This window comes from Equus caballus, chromosome 2 (assembly GCF_041296265.1).
Source record: "Equus caballus isolate H_3958 breed thoroughbred chromosome 2, TB-T2T, whole genome shotgun sequence".
NCBI classification, from domain to species: Eukaryota; Metazoa; Chordata; class Mammalia; order Perissodactyla; family Equidae; genus Equus; species Equus caballus.
In genome coordinates, this window is record NC_091685.1 from 118,710,921 (window position 1) to 118,734,751 (window position 23,831).

The window sequence follows — 23,831 nt, forward strand, 5'->3', positions numbered from 1 at the left end:
TGTGGGAAAGTAACTAGGAAATATGTGGGGGAAACTGATGGAAGAGCAGGGTTATTTAGTAAGGTTGGTTTGTTTGTATAGATTCATCTTGGGATCAACTCCCCATTTCTGGTGATAAGCATGTTCTCCTCTTCCTGGTATAGGGAGGCTGCCTTTCTCTCAAGAAATGGATGCCCTACTTTTAGGTAGAAAGGAGAAGATTAAAGAGCTCTTCCTCTGTCTGCTGTTTCTTAGTTGCCTTTTGCTCAAAATAACCCATATGCCACAGTGGTGTGTTTTGGGGTGGCACAATCTGATCCCCTTCACAGCTTTAGTTTAACTCCCACATAAGTGAGTGAGAATAAGAACTGGTAACCAAGTGGCCTTAAGTATACACACTGACTGTGGAGCACAATAGATTGGCCTTCATATCTGGAGAAAAGATGTCTTTTTTCCTAATAGGCTACAAAGCAGGACAGATTACTGTTGATACTAATCTACGTTATTTTAGCACTCAGAGAGCCTTGTTTTACTTTGACAAACATATCATCAGATAGAAAGTTCCAAAAATGTCTTTTTCCTTAGTTTCCCATTTCATACCGCTTTAGTCAAATCAACTCTGACTCATTAACATCTGTTTTCCCTAGGTTTTGCTGGCACACCTGGATATCTTTCTCCAGAAGTTTTACGTAAAGATCCTTATGGAAAGCCAGTGGATATGTGGGCATGCGGTAAGGAATCACATTTTCGTACAGATTTTGTAGTACACTAGTATTGTAATAAATAAAACTGGTATCTTTTAAGTTTGAAGTTTATGCTCTCAAGTGATCAACTTGGGAGTGGTAGTTCTCACCCTTTAGCCAACAACAAGGTTACATGGAGGACTAGTTAAAGCACAGATTGCTGTTTCTGACTCAGTAGGTCTGGGGTGGGAGCTTCTGCATCTTTAACAAGTTCCCAGGTGATGCTCATGCTCCCGGTCTCGGGAAGCGCCCTGAGATTAGGGACATAGAGCATTGCCAGTGGTGATCATGTGTTTATGCTGCTATCCTCTCACCTCATCCGAGCAGCCCTTACAATAGACATTATGTTTGCACACGATGCTCAGCAGGGAATAAGAGGGAAAGAGTGGTTCGTGGAAAAGAATGAAATTGTCCTATGAGGACTGAACTCTGATTTAGGCCTTTAGCAACAAAATCCAGTCAAGTAAGTATCCTGTGCAGACTGAAAGATATATAATGGGGAGGATTTCCACCACAGTTTTTATAACAGAATTTCTATGTGTTAACATACACTTCAGATAAGTGAAACACTGAAATAAAAGGAATACTGCAGGATCCTCTGAATGTTTTCTACTAGGGTTATTGACACAAACTGGTCCTCTAGTATTTCTACCAGTCTATAAATAGTTTGGCTTTAGTGGGCCACAGATTTCATTGCCTTTGGTGTTTGTCAGTAAACCTGGAAGGAGTTGATAAAAAATTGTATTTGATTCTGAAAATAACTTTCGTATTTGGTTTTATTTAAAAAAATAAATAAATTCATTACCACTACTTTGTAGTGATGAATTATTTCACACTGTGTTTCTTGTCAGCTGTATCTCGTTAGCAACAGCAATTTGGTGTTTGATCTTAAACTGGATGCATCTTGGGCTTTAAGAGTTACTTCCGGCCTAGGCAGGCAGTCACGAGAGGCGCACTGTGTGTGGATTCACAGCACCGGGGTTCAAGTCTTCGGTTGGCACCTGCTAACCCTGTCTCTTTAATATTTCTGAGTTGGTTTCTTTACCTGTAAAATAGGAATATATTACCCTTATAAAATTTTATGAGAGTCAAATAAGGTACACTTTAAATGAAGTCATTTTTATAGTTTGTAAAGCAATTTAAATGCAAACAGCTGTTATTATAAAAGGTTGGAATTGTTGATTAAAGGGTAAGTCTTAGGTGCGCCACAAGCTCTGGCTTCCTCCTGCTACCAGAGACTCTTTTAAGCATAAACTCTCAAATACACTTGGGTTAGAGCATTGTCTCAAAATGTCCTTGTTCAGACCTAAATGTTCATGGCTGATAACTCAGATACTTCCCCTGCTGTAAATAGCTCCCGTCACAGATCTGTTTCTGCTGATAAATTTAAGAAGCAGCAAAGAGGGCCTGGGGAGGCAGGTAGACACAGATGGGTTTTATGGAGGATAGAGTCCAGGGGGCTGTCACTAGAGTGCTGCCCTTGGACCCTGAACAGTAGAAGGATAAGTGGTGTAGACTGGTGAGGACCCAGGAAAAGGAGGGCTCACTGTAAGGGCGCCACATGGTCTTGCTTTGCCGCCTTCATCAAATGTCATCTCCATCCTCCCCCTACTTCCCTTGTTCTTTATCCCTCCTTTGTTTTCCTCATTTCCTTCCTATTTTTTCCTCTTCTCTCTCCTCCCTCCCTTCTGCTCACTGGGCTCTTCAGTCCTCGTACTGTATGACCTGGCACAAATCACGTGGTCTTGGTGTCTCAGCTTCCTCTTAGAAAACAGAGATAGTGATAGTACTTGACTCCCAGGGCTGACAAGAAGACCTTTTAGTACAATAAGTGTTAGTATTATTACTATTATTATTGGAAAGTGTTTCTTTATAAATGAAGTTTTTAGATAACTAATATGTAGCCTTTTAAGAAATAGGCTTAACATATTAATAGATGACTCAGCATTGTTGTTACCAGCATCAGCTGATTATGATGCCTTCATCTGATTACCTGAATACCAAGTATTCTGTCTATGCTTTCTTTGTTCACTTTTAAATTCTTTGCTTACATGCCTTTCATTCTGCAAAAGATGTTACTGTGGACCAATTGCCCAATTCTGAATCGTATTTCATTCATTCAAATAATGTAAATAAATCATTTATTTAGTTGTTGCATTAAAAACATTTTTTTTACAATGTATCGATTTTAGTGGGGTTGAAGAATATCAAATCCTTTAAAAAGAAACCCAAAAAAATGATATTTGGTCTTAGGGATTCTTTTGTGGCTGTGGAGCAGAATCAGTGACGAAACTTCTACAGAGAGAAATATCCAGCCCTTACATGGGCCCTCTGCTTCGGTGGCTCTGAGCTGAGTACAGGCAGCTGCATTTTTAATATGATGATGTTGACATAGCATCAGAGTTTAGAATCACTGTCTTCGACTCATCAAACACACTGTGCTCAATTTTAATATTCCTTTGGTAAATTTGAGTGCATTTGGTTTTTGGGTTTTCTGTTTGAGTACGTTTCTGTAATATCGTTTGTATAGCTAACCTTTTTAAATAATGGCATGTCTTGTAAGAATCACATCTTACAACTGTGAGGTAACTTCTAGGATAGAAGCTCTAACTTTCTTGGCTGGAAGAGGAAAAAAGATAGGCAAAGAGTTGTTTCCCAAATTTTTGTCTGAGTTCCTAAAAACTGTAAGTAAAAATTAGACATGTGGCTAGATAGATACTACATGGATACACACAAATACGTGTGCACACACAGATCTCATGAATGCCTCTGGAAACTTAGAGCCATAGGACACCTCACAGTTTTCCACCTCGACTTCGCCATGGGTAGGGCCACCTTTTGTTTTGCTCAGTTCTATCCTTACCTCTGCTTTCTTCACACACTTTGCTACAAGCAGCCAAATCCCTGTGTGCCCGGCCAGGCCCCATTTAGGGCGCCTGTTTGCTGTCAGCTCCCATTGTCTTTAGAAACTGTGGCATCTTTTAATTTCATGCCTAGAATTGCACTTGGGATCCCACAGCTAACTGTGGAAATGGCTTAGATATTCTAATCTTACATATTTGGGGAAATGAGCCCCACTAGCCTCTGCCAGGAACATCGTAATACGTCCTTCTGCCTTTTGTTACATTTCTGGGTCACTGGTATCGGTTTGTATTGTTTTACTCTTGACTATAGTTGACCCTCACTCAGATGACACGAAAGTTACATTAAATTCACTTTTTTATAAGATGATGCCCCCCTTCTCCCTCTGTAATAACCACCAAAGTAATGTATACATGGTTCAATTGCCTTAGGTTATGGCACGTTTTCAGAGACGCTTTTTCAACCATCCATCAGCACTAGCTCTTGCCAGTTGAATAACAACTTCTTTTAAAGGCTAGACATTGTGCAGTGTGGTAAGAAATGACACTACCCAGATGACAAAAGACACACAGAACAAGCCACTTAGCAGAATGGCAGCTGATCTTCTCTGTAAATTAAGCTCTGAGCACTCACTATGGCAGATTCTTTGTCTTTTCGGCAATTGACACAGCAGAGTGAAGTGCAGCGTTAGTATAATGGCTAAAAGAAGTCTGTATATTGTTTTTATTAAAATATGCAATTATCCGTACACAGGAAATTTCAGATACTTAGCACACAGAATATCGTGTGACCTGTACCCTGTCTTTGAAAGCAACTAGTCCATTACTGGAAGGTAAATAATGGACATTAATGAAGCAAAAACATAGCCCTGTGTTCTGCCATTAACAACAGTAAATTGATTTTGATGGCTTTCCTGCAAATATAGCTGTTTCCATAATTCCCTAATGGGATGAGCAAATGTTCTTTATAGATGTCACTGAATCACTGATTTTTAACGGAAGTTTCTTCTACATCTTGGCTTAAAAAAATGATAAATGTAAGCCTATAAACATAGCCAACACACACACATGGACTCTCGCACACACACATGCATGCACACACACCTACACCTTGTCCTACTATTTCTCTACCTGAATAAGATGTCACTCAGAACAGTTATGAGTGATAATAAATCAGTGGCTGTCACAGAATGTGCTGTAACTTTTGACAACCCTTTGGAATATTATGAAATATATTTCTTCCTTTCTTGTATGGTCAATTTAGGTTCAATTGTGTGATTTCTGGGCCTTAGCTTTTTCATATTTCAGCTGGGATAAGTCAGCATCAAACACTTTTTTCGAAAGTATTTACCATTTTGAAATCTCAAGCCTCCTGGACAATTTGTTGCTTTGACCAGCTCTTTGATTTCCTTACAGTGGACCGTGACAAGTATGCTTCACAATGGGAAGGCTCTGCTTCATCCTTTAAGGCCCACGTCCTCATCAGTGTTCAACCCATGGAGCTTTACTCCCAATCATAGTATTTATCAATATCCTCTTCCTGTGGACTTATATGCTGTCTTACATCTCTCTAGATATAGTATTTATGGTTTTTCTAACTTGCTGGTTTTCAAACTATGGACCATGGACAGTTACCAGAGTGCTTACCAAAAATGCAACTTTCTGGGACCCACCTGAGAACCACTGAATAGGATTCTCTGTGGTGAGGCTCAGGAATTTGCATTTTCACAAGCTTGCAAGGTGATTCCAATGCGCACCAATGTTGGACAGCATTACCCTAACCTTTTGCAAATTCCTGTAGGGCAGCACATTTTAGGATTCTTCCACGACATAGCAGAGGTTACAGACAAACAGTTTACAGATGTCTTGGCCAGACAGTTGGACTTCTTATTTTTGGGGGCAGGGGGGAGTTAACCTTTATTATCAGGAGATTTCCTTAAAAACTGCCTGTTTCTGGCTTCTCTAAAATAATTGAAGGAACTAATAACAAAATGTTTTTGTTCTTACATAGCAGTGTACCTATCAGACAAATGGACACATGCTCTCCTCTGCTTACTACCCCACCTCATGCACGGTGTGTGCACAGGCATTCCTCTCTGCCTGGTTCCAGAAGGACATGTACATGTCAGTATGCCACCAATTACATGGAATAGACAGTTTCCATCATCTGAAAAATGACTTCCCAGCTTGCTGTCCTTGATCTTCTAGCTTTGTTCTGCCCATCGTTGGCCCTGTAGGTCACAGACTGTTAATTGAGCACTTTCTCTATTTGAATTGGATGATGACATTTTTGCCGAAGGTATTACAACAAAATAAAAGAGAGCCATACTTATAGCCCTCATATAGTTAATTGCACATTTCCAAATTCTACATGCATTTGCATGCAAGCTTGCAGTATGCCCTTTATATTCTAAGAGTATTAATGGATGTCTTGTTAGATTCTCCCATTAGCTTCACACTAACTTCTCAGAGTTTTTCAACTTTCTTCTTATCGTAAGAACAGAGTTTAGGGAGCGGCCCCGTGGCTGAGTGGTTAAAGTTCTGCGTGCTCTGCTTCGGCAACCCAGGGTTTGCAGGTTCAGATCCCTGGCATGGACCTGCTCTTCTCGTCGGCCATGCCATCAAGGTGTCCCACATACAAAATGGAGAAAGATGGGCACACATGTTAGCTCAGGGCTAGTCTTCCTCACCAAAAGAAAGAACAGAGTTTAGAATGTCTTAATCATTAATGTGATTATAAGTTTAATCATTGTTCTAATTCTAGCTTTTATTAAAATCAATTTGGAATGTTCCTGATAATGTAGTCTTTCTACCTAATCAGTAATTAGTGCTTCTGAAAGCTCTTATTAATCAAACATCTCTGGCATCTCCAAGCACAAATATACACATAAGATAGTGAAAACTAGTTTTAGCTTCCATTTTTAAATGTTATATGGAACCCACTATGTCAAAATAGCTTTCTAACTTTTTGTTATAGAAAATTTGAAACATACAAAAGTAGAATGAACTGATGGCTAATCTTATTTCATCTATACCACCCTGTTCATTCCTTTACCATTATTTCAGTCAAATCCAAACCTCGTATTAGTACATCTGTAAATCCTTTAATGTATGTCTCTTAAAGAAAAGGGCTCTTTTAAAAGCATGACAATAATACCAATATCTTAAAATTTAATATAATAATAATTTAAGATCATCGTATATCTAGTAATTTTATGTTTAGGAATCATATATCTAGTAATTTTGCTGTCTCATAGTTTTGTTATTTTGGTCTCTTAGGGCTCCTCAGTGTTCTAGTTTGTAGGTTCCACCTCTCTCTTTCTCTCTGTCTCTCTCTTTTCTCACATCTCTGTCCTCCTTTCTCAATTGGTTTGTTGAAGAAACCTGCAGTTCTTACACAGCACCCCTACACAGTACCCAGTCTTGCTCTCTACATACCATTTACCACTGTATGAAACCAGGTCCCCCTGTAGAAGTGGCTGATTCCAAGTCTGGATCAGGAAAGGAGCATCTTGTCAGACCAGAAGAAAAGGAGACTATTAAAGGCCACAGAGTTCATTTTAACAGGACTCAGGAGCCAACTGGAAGAGGCTGCTACTGGTTGAAGATGGGACAATTAGAGGATCAATAAGAAAAATAGCAGTAATGGATTGAAACATCAAATAAGTTGAAATCCATGCACTCATAGTGATTATCAAAATACAACAGAAATCCTAACCTTTGGAGGATGCTAGGGAACCAATGCATTATCTTGAAAACTGGTTAATAAAGGGGAAAAATCAGTTACCCTATCTTTCTTATATGAACCATACCTCATGGTAACCAAATAGTTGGTGAACTAAGCTGTTGTTTGCCTGAAGAAGGCGTACTGGAATATTGTTATTTTGCAAGTCCTCATGAGAGATCTGGGCCCTGATGGTCCAAGGCTGCTGACGTCATGAGAGACCCCATGTGTGGAGGCCACAGCACCACCCTGGAGTGTTCCTGCAAAGAAAATGAAGGCTTTCTGATGGGCTTTTAAAGATGGTAGAACCTTGTCAGAGGGAGAGTACTTTTTTTCCTCTAACTCTAAGAAAAAGGTGAAATATTAGAGTTATAAGAAAAAAGTAAGTTGGAACGTTACTAATGAGACAAGAACTCTCGATTAGACAACAAAAACTTTAAAATAACCGAGCTAAAGTACGTAACTAAGGGAAAAAGTGCCTGCAGGGAACACTTACGGCAGGACCAGTTGGAAACCTTGCTGTTAGGGCCAAGGTCTCTCAATTAGATGACACAAAAAGTTTAAAATGTAAATGACTGTTCTTGTTAAAGTTCATAGATAAAGAAAAAGTGGCACAGGGAATGTTTAAGATATGGCTTTGTCAGCTGGCTCATGGCTCAAACAGTTAAGTAACTTATCCTCTTTGCCTCTGTTTCCTCATCTGTAAAATGCGGACAGTAACATCTGCCTCCTAGCATTGTGTAGGGATTAAATGAGGTAATGCCCTAAAGCACATGTAACTGCTCAATAAATGCTCCCTACAGTAAAACTTACTACCGTTAGCCTTATGATTGTGCCACGACTCTCACAGTTGTTCCACGGTTTCAGTAAGTACAGCTACAAAAGAGCATATAACTCAGGAAGGCCTCAGACTCTAGTCTAATGAGCGAGTCAAAGTAAGCTTAGAAAACACTGTCTATTCAAGCAGGCCTTGACAATTTAACATCGGTCTACTCAGAAGTGCCTAGTGGTTTTTTCTTTAAATCGTCTGGCCTGAAAATGTTTTAAAATTTTCTCTATCTATACCGTTATTTTATTATAAGTACATTTTTTGGTAGAAACCCCTCAGTCAATTAAATATGGGCATTGATTGACGTGTGTAGTGGCTGCCAATCCTTGGGGAATAAACCATCCCTTCCCCTTCCCAGAGAAGTGCCACATTGTGTCAACCAGCAGGACTGCAGACAGAAGGCACCAGAGCAGAGCCTCAGAGGCCCTCCGTGCTTGCAACTCAGCTTAGGTGCACAATGCTAAATGTCTCAGTTGTGAGTTTGATTCATAAGTTGGTAACAGCCTACCTCCAGTGTTTGTTAGACAAACGTCCGGAGTCAATATAGACTGTTGCCGTTACAGAGCTAATTTTCTCCACCCCCTAAACCATAGCTGAGGACTAAAACGACTTGGTACACCCTCTTTTCTACTTGTGTCCTGGGAACACAAACACGGACTCTCACCACCACCATCATCAGATGCATCTGTTGGGCCAGATAGTAAAAATGATATGAAAATAAATTTAAATGAATGCACATTAAGTCTATAACATAGTGAAGATGGAAGAATGTTTTTATCTTGTTAAGGTGAGGTACCAATATATTGCAATTTTCTTCATGGTCCTTTTTTTAAAAAAAGAAAAACAAACTCGACTGTGGTGAAATAACCTTCAGTCTGAAACAAAATCCTTGTTGGGTTCTTATTTAAGAATGTTGTCTTATTTCTTTGAATTTTATGTGCAATGTCAGCCTCCTCCTCCCCTCCCTTCTCTTGTAATGTATACTCTTCTGTAGTATCATTGGTTTAGTTGTTTTATTGAGAAATTCTATTTTTGAAGACTAAGATCATTGAATAGAAAAGGATTCTCATCTCCTTATATCTTATCCACGCTCCCAGGGACGCTGGCTCTTTAGAGCATGAATTTTTTACCAAGACACCATCACTCAACAAAATGTCCTAATTACCGGCAAAATGTCTAAGAGGAAGTAAATGTTAAGTTTTTAAACGTCAACTTACAAAGTGACTAAAATCTCATTGCATCTATCTAGATAAGAGTGAAGGGATGTCATAAATAGGCAAGAGTTCAGGGAGGCTGAAGAATGTGTTGCCCGAAATGACAGGTGAGTTTCTCTGTTAGGAATTGCCCTTCTGTGCCCCTTTAGGATTCTTTGGGCCCTCTGTTGGATGCCACTTGTTATCAGAGTTCTTGAGCATAGAAGGAGGAACCCTCCCCCTCCACAGAACGCTGCAGAGATCAGAACATGTCTCTGAAGTTTTCCAACAACCCAATGCCCTCTCTTTGAATGAATGTGGCTTAGTATCATTGTGGATCGGCCACACTGACCGTATTGTTGTCTGTGTGACTCAACATTGTGTTAATATGCTCATTCCCTCCAGGTGTCATTCTCTATATTCTACTGGTGGGATATCCCCCCTTCTGGGATGAAGACCAACACAGACTCTATCAGCAGATCAAGGCTGGAGCTTATGATGTAAGTAATACATGTTCATATCATTTTATCTTTTATTTTTTTCTTTGAGGAAGATTAACCGTGAGCTAACTGCTGCCAATCCTCCTCTTTTTGCCGAGGAAGACTGACCCTGAGCTAACAACCATGCCCATCTTCCTCTACTTTACATATGGGACGCTTTCAACAGCATGATTTTTGCCAAGCGGTGCCGTGTCCGCACCCAGGATCCGAACTGAAGAACCCTGGGCTGCGGAGAAGTGGAACGTGCGAACTTAACCGCTGCACCACTGGGCCGGCCCCATCATATCATTTTAGATGAGGGTTTGTTTTTTGTTTATTGACCAAGAACCAGATTTTTTTCTTTGCGATTTTAACCATAGTTTTCAACAATCTCCCTTGTTATTTTCTTTTCTCTGAGGGAAATGGCGATAAAGAGTGAGAAATGCAGCATATATGTGCAGTTTACATTTCCCTTTAGCTCACTCTCTCCTAAGATCGAAAGGAAAACAGTTTGAATTCTCTGAGGAAGGACCTTGCTTCTCAAAATGCCTGGATCGTAGCGCATTTTAAAACATAAAAGTTGAAAGATTTTTTTCTTTAGAAATGATTACTACCTGTTTAGTTGAATTATATACACAAATGCCTATCATGTTATTTTATTTTATATTTTTAATATTTAACTTTATTTTTTATTTATTTTATTGAGGCAACATTGGTTTATAACATTATATAAGTTTCAGGTGTACATCCTTATGTTTCGGTTTCTTTGTAGACTACATCGTGTTCACCACCTAAAGTCTAATTGCCATGTCACCACACACATGTGCCCTGTCAGCCCTCTCTCCCTCCCCGCTCCTCCCTTCCCCTCTGGTAACCAGCAATCTATTCTCTGTGTCTATGTGTTCGTTAGTTGTACTGGTTTTTTTATCTTCCACACATGAGTGAAATCATAAGCTCATTTGGCTTTCTCCATCTGACTTATTTCACTTAGCATAATGCCCTCAATGTCCATCCACATTGTCACAAATGGCAAGATTTCCCCTTTTTGTGGCTGAGTGGTATTCCATTGTATAAATATATACCACGTCTTCTTTATCCATTCATCTGTTGATGGGCACTTAGGTTGTTTCCAGGTCTTAGCTATTGTGAATAATGCTGCAATGAACATAGGGGTGCCTATATCTTTTCAAATTAGTGTTTTTGTGTTCTTTGGATAAATACCCAGAAGCAAGATAGCTGAATCATATGGTAGTTCTGTTCTTAACTTTCTGAGGAACCTCCATACTGTTTTCCATAGTGGCTGCACCAATTTACATTCCTACCAGCAGGGTACCAGGGTTCCCTTTTGTCCACATCCTCTCCAACACTGGTCATTTCCTGTCTTGTTAATTATAGCCATTCTGACAGGCATGAGGTGATACCTCACTGTAGTTTTTATTTGCATTTCCCTAATAATTAGTGATGTAGAGCATCTTTTCATGTGCCTGTTGACCGTCTGTGTATCTTCTTTGGAAAAATGTCTGTACAGATCCTCTGCCGTTTTTTAATTGGGTTGCTTGTTTTTTTGGTTGTTGAGTTGTATTAGTTCTTTATATGTTTTCGATATTAACCCCTTGTCAGATATATGGTTTGCAAATATCTCCTCTCAGTTGTTAGGTTCCCTTTTCATTTTGTTAATGGTTTCCTTTGCTGTGCAGAAGGTTTTTAGTTTGATACAGTCCCATTTATTTTTTTCTTTTGTTTTCCTTGCCTGAACAGACATGTCATTCAAAAAGATACTGCTAAGGCCAATGTTAAAGAATGTACAGCCTATGTTTTATTCTAGGACTTTTATGGTTTCAGGCCTTACATTCAACTCTTTAATCCATTTCGAGTTAATTTTTGTGTATAGTATACCAAGATAATGGTCTCTTTTCATTTTTTTGCGTGTGGCTGTCCAGTTTTCCCAGCACTGTTTATTGAAGAGACTTTCCTTCCTCCATTGTATGTTCTTGGTTCCCTTGTCAAAAATTAGCTGTCCATAGATGTGTAGCTTTCTTTCTGGGCTTACAGTGCTGTTCCATTGATGAGTGTGTCTGTTTCTGTGCCAGTTCCATGCTGTTTTGATTTCTATAGCTTCAAAGTATATTTTGAAGTCAGAGAGTGTGCTACTTGCAGCTTTGTTCTTTTTTCTCAGGATTCCATTGGCTATTCGGGGACCTTTGTTGTTCCATATAAATTTTAGGGTTCTTTGTTCTGTTTCCATGAAGAATGTCATTGGGATTCTGATTGGGATTACATTGAATCTGTAGATTGCTTTAGGTAATATGGATGTTTTAAATATACTTATTCTTCCAATCCATGAGCATGGGATATCTTTCCATTTCTTTATATCTTCTTCAATTTCTTTCAATAATGTCTTATAATTTTCAGTGTATAAGTCTTTTACTTCCTTCGTTCAGTTTATTCCTAGATATTTTATTCTTTTTGTATTGTAAATGGGATTGTATTCTTGATTCCTCTTTCTGCTATTTTGTCGTTAGTGTTTAGAAATAGAACCAATTTTTGTATGTTGATTTTGTACCCCGCAACTTTACTGTATTCATTTACTATGTCTAAAAATTTTTTTGGTGGATTCTTCAGGGTTTTCTATATATAAAATCATGTCATCTACAAATAGTGACTGTTTCACTTCTTCCTTTCCAATTTGGATACGTTTTCTTTCTTTTTCTTCCTGATTGCTCTGTCTAGGCCTTCCAACACTGTGTTTAATTACAGTGGTGAAAGTGGGAATCCTTGTGTGGTTCCTGTTCTTATAGAGTTTGCTTTTAGTTTTTCTCCATTGAGAATGATATTAGCTGTGGATTTGTCATATATGGCCTTTATTATGTTGAGGTACTTTCCTTCTATACCAATTTTATTTAGCATTTTTATCATAAATCGATGCTGTATCTTGTCAAATGCTTTCTCTGCATCTGTTGAGATGATCATGTGATTTTTTATTCTTCATTTTGTTAATGTGTATGACCTTTGATCGATTTTTGGATATTGAACCATCCCTGTATTCATGGAATAAGTCCCACTCGGTCATGGTGTATGATCTTTTTAATGTATTGTTGTGTTAGATTTGCTAGTATTTTGTTGAGGATTTTTGCATTGATGTTCATCAGTGATGTTGGCCTGTAATTTTATTTTTTTGTGTTGTCCTTGTCTGGTTTTGGTATCAGGGTAATGGTGGCCTCATAGAATGAGTTAGGAAGCTTCCTCTCCTCTTCAATTTTTGTTAAGAGTTTGAGAAGGATAGGTATTACGTCTTCTTTAAACGTTTTGTAGAATTCATCACGGAAGCCATCTGGCCCTGGATTTTATTTTTTCAGAAATTTTTGATTACTGTTTTGATCTTCTTACTAGTGATTGGTCTATTCAAATTCTCTCTTTCTTCTTGATTCAATTCTGTAAAGTTGTATGATTCTGAGAATTTATCCATTTCTTCTAGATTATCCAATTTGTTGGTGTATAACTTTTCGTAGTATTCTCTTATAATCTTTGTATTTCTGAGGTGTCCGTTGTAATTTCTTTCATTTCTGATTTTATTTATTTGAGCCTTCTCTGTTTTTTTTGATGAGTCTAGCTAAAGTTTTGTCAGTTTTGTTTATCTTTAAAAGAACCAGCTCTTTGTTTCTTTGATATTTTCTATTGTTTCTTTAGTCTCTATCTCACTTACTTCTGCTCTGATTTTTATTGTTTCCTTCCTTCTACTGATTTTGGACCTTGTTTGTTCTTCTTTTTCCAGTTCCTTTAGGTGCACTATTAGATTGTTTATTTGAGATTTTTCCTGTTTGTTGAAGTAGGCCTGTATTGCTATAAACGTCCCTCTTAGAACCACTTTGGCTTTATCCCATAAATTTTGGCATGTCATATTTTCATTTGTCTCCAGGTATTTTTTTTTATTTCTCCTTTGATTTCTTCACTGACCCTATCATTGTTTAGTAGAATTTTGTTTAATCTCCACATATTTGTGGCTTTTCTAATTTTCTTCCTGTAGCTGATTTATAGTTTCATACATTTGTGGTCATAAAAGATGCTTGGTATTATTTCAATCTTAAATTTATTGAGACTTGTTTTGTGGCCTAATATGTGATCAGTCCTGGAGAATGTTCCATGTGCATTGGAAAATAATGTGTATTCTGCAGTTTTTGGATGGAATGTTCTGTATATCTCTACTAAGTCCATCTGGTTTAATATGTCATTTAAGACCAATGTTTCCTTATTGATCTTCTGTTTGGATGATCTATCCATTGGCATAAGTAGTGTGTTAAAGTCCCCTACTATTATTGTGGTGCTGTCCATTTCTCCTTTTATGTCTGTTAATAATTGCTTTATATATTTAAGTGCTCCTATGTTGGATGCATAGATATTTACAAGTGTTATATCCTCTTTAAAACAGTTTTTGTTTTAAAGTCTATTTTCTCTGATATAAGTATTGCTACCCCAGCTTTCTTTTCATTGCCATTTGCATAGAATATCTTTTTCTATCCCTTCACTTTGAGTTTGTGTGTGTCTTTAGGTCTGAAGTGTGTCTATTGTATGCACCATATATATGGGTTTGGTTTTTTATCCATTCGTTCACTCTTTGTCTTTTGATTGGAGCATTTAGTCTATTTACATTTAAAGTAAGTATTGATAAGTATGTACTTATTGCCGTTTTGTTACTTTTTTTCTGGGTGTTTTTGTAGTTCTTCTCTATTCCTTTCTTCTCTTGCTCTCTTCCCTTGTGGTTTGATGGCTATCTTTAGTGTTATTTTTGGGTTCCTTTCTCTTTATTTTTTTTTGTATTTATAATAGGTTTTTGGTTTATGGTTATCGAGGTTCATATGTAAATAGTAATCTATGTTAAGTTGATGGTCTGTCAAGTTGGACCTCTTACTAAAAGCTGTACACTTTTACTCCCCTACCCCACGTTTTATGTTTTTGGTGTTGTATTTTACCTGTTTTATTTTTGTATAGCCCTTAACCTCTTATTGTAGATATAGTGGTTTTAGTACTTTAGTCTTTTGACCTTCATACTAGCTTTGTAGGTGGTTGTTCCAGTTGATCCCCTACCATACCTGTATATTAGCCTTTACCAGCGATATTTTTTCTTGGATAATTTTCTTATTCTTACTTGTAGTCCTTTCTTTTCCACTTAAAAAGCCCCTTTAACATTGCTTATAATACCAGTTTAGTGGTGATGAACCCCTTTAGTTTTTGCTATTTGGAAAGCTCTTTATCTCTTTCCATTCTGAATGATAACCTTGCTGGGTATTCTTGGTTGCAGATTTTTTCCTTTCAGCACTTTGAATATATCGTGCCTCCCTTCTAGCCTGTGAAGTTTTTGCTGAAAAGTCAGCTGATAGCCTTATGGAATTTCCTTTGTATGTAATTTGTTGCTTTTCTCTTGCAGCTTTTAGGATTCTCTCTTTAACTTTAATTCTTTACATTTTAATTATAATGTGTCTTGGTGTGGGCCTCTTTGGGTTCCTCTTGTTTGGTACTCTCTGTGCTTCCTGTACCTGGATGTCTGTTTCCTTCTCCTGGTTAGGGAAGTTTTCAGCTATTATTCAAATAATTTTTCAGCCCCTTTGTCTTCCTCTTCACCTTCTGGGACACCTATAAGGTGGATGTTACTATGCTTGATGTTGTCCCAGAAGTCCCTTATACTGTTCTCATTCTTTTTCATTATTTTTTCTTTTTTCTGTTTGGCTTTGGTGATTTCCTCTGCTCTTTTGTCCAACTCACTGATTCATTCTTTTGTATCATCTGCTCTGCTGTTGATTTCCTCATTTCCATTATTGTATTCTTCAGGTCTGATTGGTTCTTTTTTACTTTTTCTAATTCTTTGTTGAAGTCCTCATCATGTTCATCGATTCTTCTCCCCATATCGGTGAGCCCTCTTATGACTCTTAATTTGTACTCTTCATCGGGTAGGTTGTTTATCTCTGTTTTGTTTAGTTCTTTTTCTGAGGATTTGTCCTGTTCCCTTATTTGGAACATATTTCTCTCATTTTGCCTACTTCTCTGTGTTTTTATATATGTGTTAGATAGGTCAGCTGTTTCTCCTGGACTTGGAAATGCAGCCTTATGTGAGAGATGCTTTATGGGGCCCAGCAGCTTGCTCCCCTCTTGTCAACCCATGCCAAATGCTCCAGGGGTGTCCCCTGTGTGGACTGCATGTGCCCTTCTGTTGTGGCAGGGTTGCTATTGCTATGGGTCACAGGTAGGCTGGCCCTTGAGCTGGCTGATTGTGAGGCTCTGATGTGTGTGGCTGCTACAGGCACTTTATTGGGTGGGGCAAGCCCCTGGCACAGCTTGCTGCAAGTTCGATAGCACATAACTACTGCAGTTTTGCTGGTAAGAGAGTCAGGCCCCAGTGTGGCTGGTTGCTAGGCCCTGGGACACACAGGTGCTGGAGGCTCCTCCCCCCCACCATGTGGCTCCCTGCAGTTCTCAGCTGTCCCTGTTTTGGTGATTGGGGGATTGGGCAGGCTTCAGGTGAGCCTCCTGCAGCTATTGTCAGCTGGCTTTTGGTCCAGGCAGACCTCTGGCAAGAACTGGCTAATGGGCAGGGCAGCTCAGGTGCAGCAGCACACAGCCATTTCAGGTGTTGGACAGCAGGGCAGATCCTTTGTGTGGCTGTTTGTGATGGCCAGCAGCACGATCTGTTACAGGCCCACAAGGCTACAGGTCCAGACAGCTGTCCCAAGCTTGCTGGTGGGCAGTGTCAGACCCTGGGGTGGGCTGCCTGCTGCCTGGCTATACTCCATTTCCTTGGGTGCTCTAGTGGGCAGGGCAGACCCCTACGCCTACAGGCTAGAGGGAGGATCCCAATGTGGCCTGCCAGCCTCTGTGTCAGCACAATAGAACTAGGTCACAATAATGGCTACCTCCAGTGTCTCAGTCCCTGGGGGGTGGGCCCAGCCACCTCCTGCCTCTCCAGGATTTGTTCCAAGCCTAGTGAGTGAGTCTCTGTTACCAATGGACTATGCACTTTTCTATCTGGTGTCTTTGTGCTGGTTTCCAGGTCAGCCTACACGGGCCTTTGAAGAGCAGTTTTTTTCTTTCCTTCAAGTTCTGTAGTTTTCCTGGGTATGTTCCCTGTTGGTTTTCAAGACCAGCAAAGCTAGGTATTATGGGATCTTGTCTCTCCTGTGCTGAGTCTAAGGGCTGGGATGCCTACTGTGGAGCTCAGAAGCTCCACTCCTCCAGGAAGAGCTCTGCACCTTTGAGCGCTCCCCTGGCTGTGAGGTGCAGTGGCTAGGGGGTGGGATTTTGCCCAGCGGGGCTGTGTCTCTGCCTCTTCTACCCCGGTGTGTGCTGTCCCGTGTGGTGGCAGTCCTTTTATACTGTTTCCAGATCTCTCCCAGAGGAAATTGTTCCAGAGGTAGTTGTAGTTTTGTTGTGTCCATAGGAGGAGGCGAGTTCAGGATCCTCCTACACCACCTTCTTCCAAACTTCTTCCATAATTTTAAATTGTATACAACAATACTTTGCAGTGATCCATATATCAAATAGAACATTATTCCATTATGTCAGTTTTGACATTTTTTGTCTTGTTTACCTAGTGAGCTTCTGTGCAACCTTTCATTTGGAGAATGAGTTTCACAACTGAAAGATATTTGAAAATCACAATTCTAATACATTTCATTTATAATTAGAATATTTAAAAGTAGGCACATATATATATACACACACACACACACACACACACACAACATGAATTAAGTTCTAAATCTGAAGAGTGAGTCCTTATCTATCTTCTCTCCATGGCTTAATTTTGTGCTCATTGATATCTTTATCAAAGGACAGAAAATTATGTCTGTAAATATGATTTACCACCTCCTCTGGTTTGTACCTCACACAAGCCCTATGGAAGTCAGAGTGCACGGTCTGGAGATGCTGTCCATATATTACTAAGTGGGGTAATTGAGTAGTGGGCAATATTGGGTCCGCCCTCTGTGCATGAGTTAAAAGCTCAATGTAAAGTGAGAGGAGTTAATATAAAAAGTCTGTATTATATTCTGTCAGGCCTCATTCCTCAGTGCATCTCTTAAAACATTCTGTTTAGATGGCTGTGTGTATCATGAGAATATAAAATGTATATTCTTTTAATTTCGAAGCATTTCATTCTAGCCAGACTAATAATTGGACCAAATTATCATTTACACAGCCACAGCTGGCACATTTCACCATCTTTAGAGAGTAGAGCGAGGCACCCCTCTGGGCATACAGCCCTGTGGATGCACTTGTTGGTGAATGTGGAGGAGTGCCTTTGTGGAAATTAGAAAAATAAGAAACAGTTCCACCTTCATGCAGGCTGAAGTAGCTGCCATCAGAGGACCTGCCCATCGTTAAGCAGCAGCCTTGAGTGTTTCTTCAGTAGTTCCTAGTCATCAGCAAGTTTTTACAACTGCCCAAAATAAGCTCTGGAATTAAAATGACAGCTGTTAAACTGGCAAAATTTACAAGTATTAAAGAGTCAATATCATTTTTCTCATGTTTCATTTAGCCAATGGCTCACAAACTGCCCTTTTTTTTTTTTTTTAAAGATTGGCACCTGAGCTAACATCTGTTGCCAATCTTTTTTTTTTTCCTTCTTCTTTTTCCCCAAACCCCCCAGTACATAGTTGTATACTCTAGTTGTGAGTGCCTCTGGTTGTGCTATGTGGGATGCCGCCTCAGCGTGCCCTGATGAGCAGTGCCATGTCCACGCCCAGGATCCGAACCAGCAAAACCCTGGGCCCCCAAAGCAGAACGCACGAACTTAACCACTCGGCCATGGGGCCGGCCCCACAAACTGCCCATTTTTAACTACTAAAAGTAAACTAACTTCAGTTCATGACACAGTGACCATGGCTTTTTTTCCAGGACTATCTACAAAAATTCACAAATTGGAAAAAGAACCCAATATTCCGTCTGTTGTTTAGAAATGTGATGTAAATTTTTCTTAACTCATCAAGAATATTATTTCTACTAAATACGCTAATTATGTGAAAATGAGATTGCAGAATTAGCAACAAAAAACTCACATAAAGAAAGAGGATAAATAGGTTTGTTATATAGTTATTAGTGTACAAATGGATTACTAATAGAAGTTATGAAATTTGGTTACTTTCATGAACTTTGCCTTGGTGAAATTTGTAATTAAGAAGATCGGCTTTTTTGAAGTGTTCAAATCAAATCCTGCTGAGCCTCTTCTAGTGTCAGAGGACTCCAAATAGCCATGATTAATAGGTTAGTTTTGGCACAGGAACTGAAGCTGTTTTATCATCTTTGCTGTTACTGTTCATGAGTTGTGAAAGTATGTAATACCTCGTTTTGAACCTTGACATAATAGCATAATGACATCAACACATGTGACAACTTCTAAGCTTTTATTGATTTTTGCAAATAAATATGAGAAAGATTGCATAAAATTTCATTTTCAGATCAAAGCAAAGATAGTTTGAGAGGACTAGAAGATTCTTAAGTTTATTTTTCTAAATTTTAAAATGTATTTACTAGATATGATATTATTTACTAGATATGATATGCAATTTAGTAGATATATTTGTCCCTTATCAGTTACTCTTCTTTAATATATGTAGACATATACATACAGGGATATATATCTCTATGTCAGTTTATATGTAGATATAATACAAGAAAATTTATGAAGAAATTCACTACTTAAAGAAATGATTAGTATATTTGGCTCTTCCCTGTTTGACTGAGTGTATCTATTTTTTAAACTCTATAAATTTATATTTTTGAAGTTTCCCTCACCAGAGTGGGACACAGTGACTCCTGAAGCCAAAGACCTCATCAATAAAATGCTTACTATCAACCCTGCCAAGCGTATCACAGCCTCAGAGGCACTGAAACACCCATGGATCTGTGTAAGTGACAGTTCTCCAAAGACCTCAGGAGCTAAAATGAAAAATAAACTCTGCTTTCAAATTTTTTTCATGGATTTAAAATAATTTTTGCAGAAAGGGATGAAACTCAGAATGAATTAATTTCTGACTCTAGATATCTAACATAAATTTTATAATGGCGAAACATGCTATTTCAGGTAGCGAAGTCTGATTTGCATAGATTTCTAAGTAAATATTGCCTACAATAACATGAGGAAGGAGTATTACCCCTACCAATTGTTGGTAATACCCATGAACAGAGGTTAAGAAAATCATACCAAGAGTAAATATATCCCAGAAGAAGAGATTAGACAAAGTTCAATTATTTATCATTAGGCAAGTATAAAAAAAGGGGAGGTTTGGAAATTGGGAGTAGGGTTTTCCTAGCATGACAGAATGGCCATAGGAATGTGCTTTAGAAGTACTGAGAAATATAGTATGAACCTTGGGGGGAATGTACAGATTTCAGTAAATTTCTAGGGATGAGCATCAAATGGTAGGGTAGTAAATATGATGCTAAGTAAACAAAAGGCAGTCCAATAGAAATATGATTTAAAACATTGAAATAAAGATAATTTGAGGAATTACTGATACTTGTTTCTATATGTTCTATAGATAAAGTTGTATCTCAGTCACAAATAGTCTTGGCAAAATCTGTCTTTCATTATTGGGGAACTTTTGCAGTTGAATACTTACAAGTTCATCGTGTGGGTGCAGGCGCCATTAATACAGATTTGATGAGCCTGAAGATACTATTATGCTTAGAGTGTTTTAAATATCCTCGGTTAAGTTTCTTTTTCTCCTCCTCCAGCAACGCTCTACTGTCGCTTCCATGATGCACAGACAGGAGACTGTAGACTGCTTGAAGAAGTTCAATGCCAGGAGAAAACTAAAGGTCAGACCCTCTGCGTACTTGTGGGGAAGAGGATTCGGCAGAGTGGGAAGTGAGATTCGCTCTGAGGAAATAACGTTCAGCAAAGGCTTTTAAAGGTGTAGACCTGGATACTCTTCTTCTTCTTCTGGGTCTTGAGAAAATGGAATATACACCAGAATTAAACCCACGCTGAAGGGCTAGGATCAGTGTGGCCATGTGTGCCGTGGTCCTCCCTTCAGTGGAAAACAGCTGTGCCATTTGATCATCAGAATCTGGCCGCACATGGGGGGACGGTCCTGGCATTGTGAGACACAGGCCTGCTCCTCTCAGAACACCAAAACACAGAAACAACCAAAAACCCCCTGACTGGAAGGAGGGCTAGGAGGTTTGTCATCAAAGACTATGGATTTGTTAGGTCGAAGATTTGCAGAGGTGACGTTAATTTTGTATTCTTATTTCTCTGACAGGGTGCCATCTTGACAACTATGCTGGCCACGAGGAATTTTTCAGGTACATGTGTTAAGAACTCTGCTCCTATCCTCTGCTCTCCTCTTAAGTAGTCTTTTTGGAGTTAAAAAAAAAAAAATCCTAATAATTAGAAAAACACTGTTGTTCAGGAATGCAAATGTGTGGCATGAATTCCTTCCACACCCATGGCTGCCATTAGGAATCTGCCCGGTGCCCTGTCCACAGAGACCTTAGGCATGTGACTTCACTCCCAGCAGAGCACTGTCTAGGCAGCCCTGCCACTGGTCAGTGCTGGGCTAGGACTTGAAACCATGTGTCATCCTTGCTGGGGTGCACACAGGCTGTGGAAATATGTACTCCCTCATCTGGGAGCTAGCATTTTGAACCTAGAATTAATTATTTCATACAGTAATAACTGAATACTTTTTTTTTTTTGTCTCATTCCCATAGGGAATCCCAATAAGCAAGATTTTTAAAAGACTACCCTTATTGAGGAACCCAGTTCTGTTAGGCCTAAGTTCTTTCAAAAGGACAGTAGTATCTTGGCACGCTATGAGAATGGTTACAACTTTCAAAGGTATCTAAACTCAGGAATTTACAGAGGATCTACCCACAGTAATATCATAGGATAATAAACATTCCTCGAAATGATTCCATGGTAAAAATAAGTTTGTTAGTTAACAGGCTAAAAGAAAGTAAAGCATTTCTTTATTGTAGGAGTGACTCTCCAAAATCAACATAAAGTATACATTATTTACATAAATTATTTGAGTTTTGGAGCCCCTTCTTTGATAGATTATCTCAAAGGACCAGGTTTCCAAAAATAAAATGTTGGTAAATGCTAATCAGTCTTATGTACGGGGAGCGACTGAAGCAGTGAGAAAGCTGCGCTTACTAAACTTAGTGTTTGGCTGATTAGACTTGGAACAATTGTCCAAAGATTGTGCCAGAAATACTACTATTTTACCTTGCTTACCACTTCCTGAGAGTGATGAGCAGCATCTAATTATCCAGCAATTTCTTCAGGTCTTTATTCCTGCTGCATACTTACCCAGGGTATCGTAGTGATTGGAGGTGATGAGCCGTTTCATCATCAGATGTTCTTCAAACTTGTCAGCCAATTTCTAGATATTGTTTACGATTGTATTAAATGGTCACCTCTTGTCCCCCGTTGTGTTTAGTTATAGATAATGTGAAGCCATAGGCAGCTTTCCAAAGGCTTCCGCTGAGCTGTTCAACAACAATAATAATACAATGAGTAATGCTGCAAATTGAGGGATTGTGTTAGTCAATTCTATGTATTTTGTCCAGTTTGTTTAGTGTAATAAAACTGTTACTGCCTTTGTCAAGTTACCTGTTTTATGAACATTTGATTAATATAGTTGACATTTATATGGGTGAGTTCAATGTCATCTTATTAAATATATATACTATATTCAAATAAATATTTCACTGTGGCCCAATAATTAGTAAATCACTAAAAGTTAGGATGATTTATATATAAAATTTATGTCTGTATTGTTATTAACAAATTAACTTGAAAAGAAAATCTCCAGAATTAAGATTATGTGTTTTGTTAAAGTGTTAAAGACACTCTTAAGCATAATTGGGCCTTTGTTAATAAATGCACCCATATATAGAAGCTTTTTGTTTACCTCATTTTCCTTTTCATCATCGTGTAAACTAAAAACTCATGACTAATATGTGGATTTTATATTGTTTCTGAATGTCTTAGCATGAAAAGCAAACTTTTTTTTTAATCCATCATTTCAAAACCAACTGAATAACATTTGACCCAGTTACATCTTATACTTGATATTGCATTTTAGTTTTGAGTATTTTATTCATTCTGTTTCATTGCCAAACATGTTCTTTAAAGTAATTTGTCCATAAGTATATGGTTATAAAGTTGTTTTTATTTTTTCTTTTCTCCCTGTATGTGGAATGTATTTCTTGTGAGGTAAGGTAAATAGTAACCAAAAGGGACGTTTCTGCATCTCCCAGGCAAATCCCTGCTTACCCCGAATCATCGTCTTCTCTTTGCTTGCTGTTGCAATTCCAGTTATTCTCAGTTCGCTTTCTAACCTATTAACTGCCGCAGGACTGACCTAATACTGCTTTTCAGCCCCAGGCAACCAGTAGTATAGCTAAGGCAACTATTTCTTATAATTTCAATTAATAATAAATTAATAGCTTTGTTGCTAAAGACTAAATAAAATTAACATTTTTGTATGTTAAAAATAAATAATAATTTAAAATTATACCAAAGTGATATCGAAATAATGTCCCAAATCAAATGGATGTCAGGAAATTACATGTTCATGCAGTTCTCTTATAGCCAGTTATTTCCATTTCAGATGCCAAATGCTGTTCTGATTTACTTAAATAATTCTGTATACAGTTCATTAACATTGAAGGGAAGCATGTGTGTGTGCTTTGTCCTGCATATTAGTGAATGTTCCACACTTGGTGTACTAATTGTCACTGATGGTTATATAATTTGTTCACTATGTATGTACCCATTCAAAGTAAATTTTCTGAAAGGATGACTTTACCTTTTAATAAACTCACAAAGTCCAGTAACAGAAAGAATGCTAAAAGTGCCCCTCCAAGAAATTGAAGCTTCATAAAAGACCATATACTTCAGTTCTCTGATTTAGTTAAAGATTTCATTTTGTTTGATACCTCACGTCAAATTTTTGATTTTTTTTTTTTTTTTTTTTTTGAGGAAGATTAGCCCTGAGCTAACTACTGCCAATCCTCCTCTTTT

The 23,831-nt window shown here is 38.4% G+C and overlaps 1 protein-coding gene across 50 annotated transcripts in view; it reads left to right on the forward strand.

The window, feature by feature from the left end:
* The window catches only part of CAMK2D (calcium/calmodulin dependent protein kinase II delta), a 292,611-nt gene that overhangs the window by 226,408 nt on the left and 42,372 nt on the right, over positions 1-23,831 (forward strand). For all 50 annotated transcript variants that reach the window (XM_014737894.3, XM_070259745.1, XM_023636665.2 and 47 more), the window contains exons 8-12: positions 627-710; positions 9,735-9,829; positions 19,579-19,701; positions 20,531-20,614; positions 21,061-21,103. In XM_014737894.3, the coding sequence (XP_014593380.1) occupies positions 627-710; positions 9,735-9,829; positions 19,579-19,701; positions 20,531-20,614; positions 21,061-21,103 (429 nt within the window). The remainder of the gene's footprint in view (positions 1-626; positions 711-9,734; positions 9,830-19,578; positions 19,702-20,530; positions 20,615-21,060; positions 21,104-23,831) is intronic.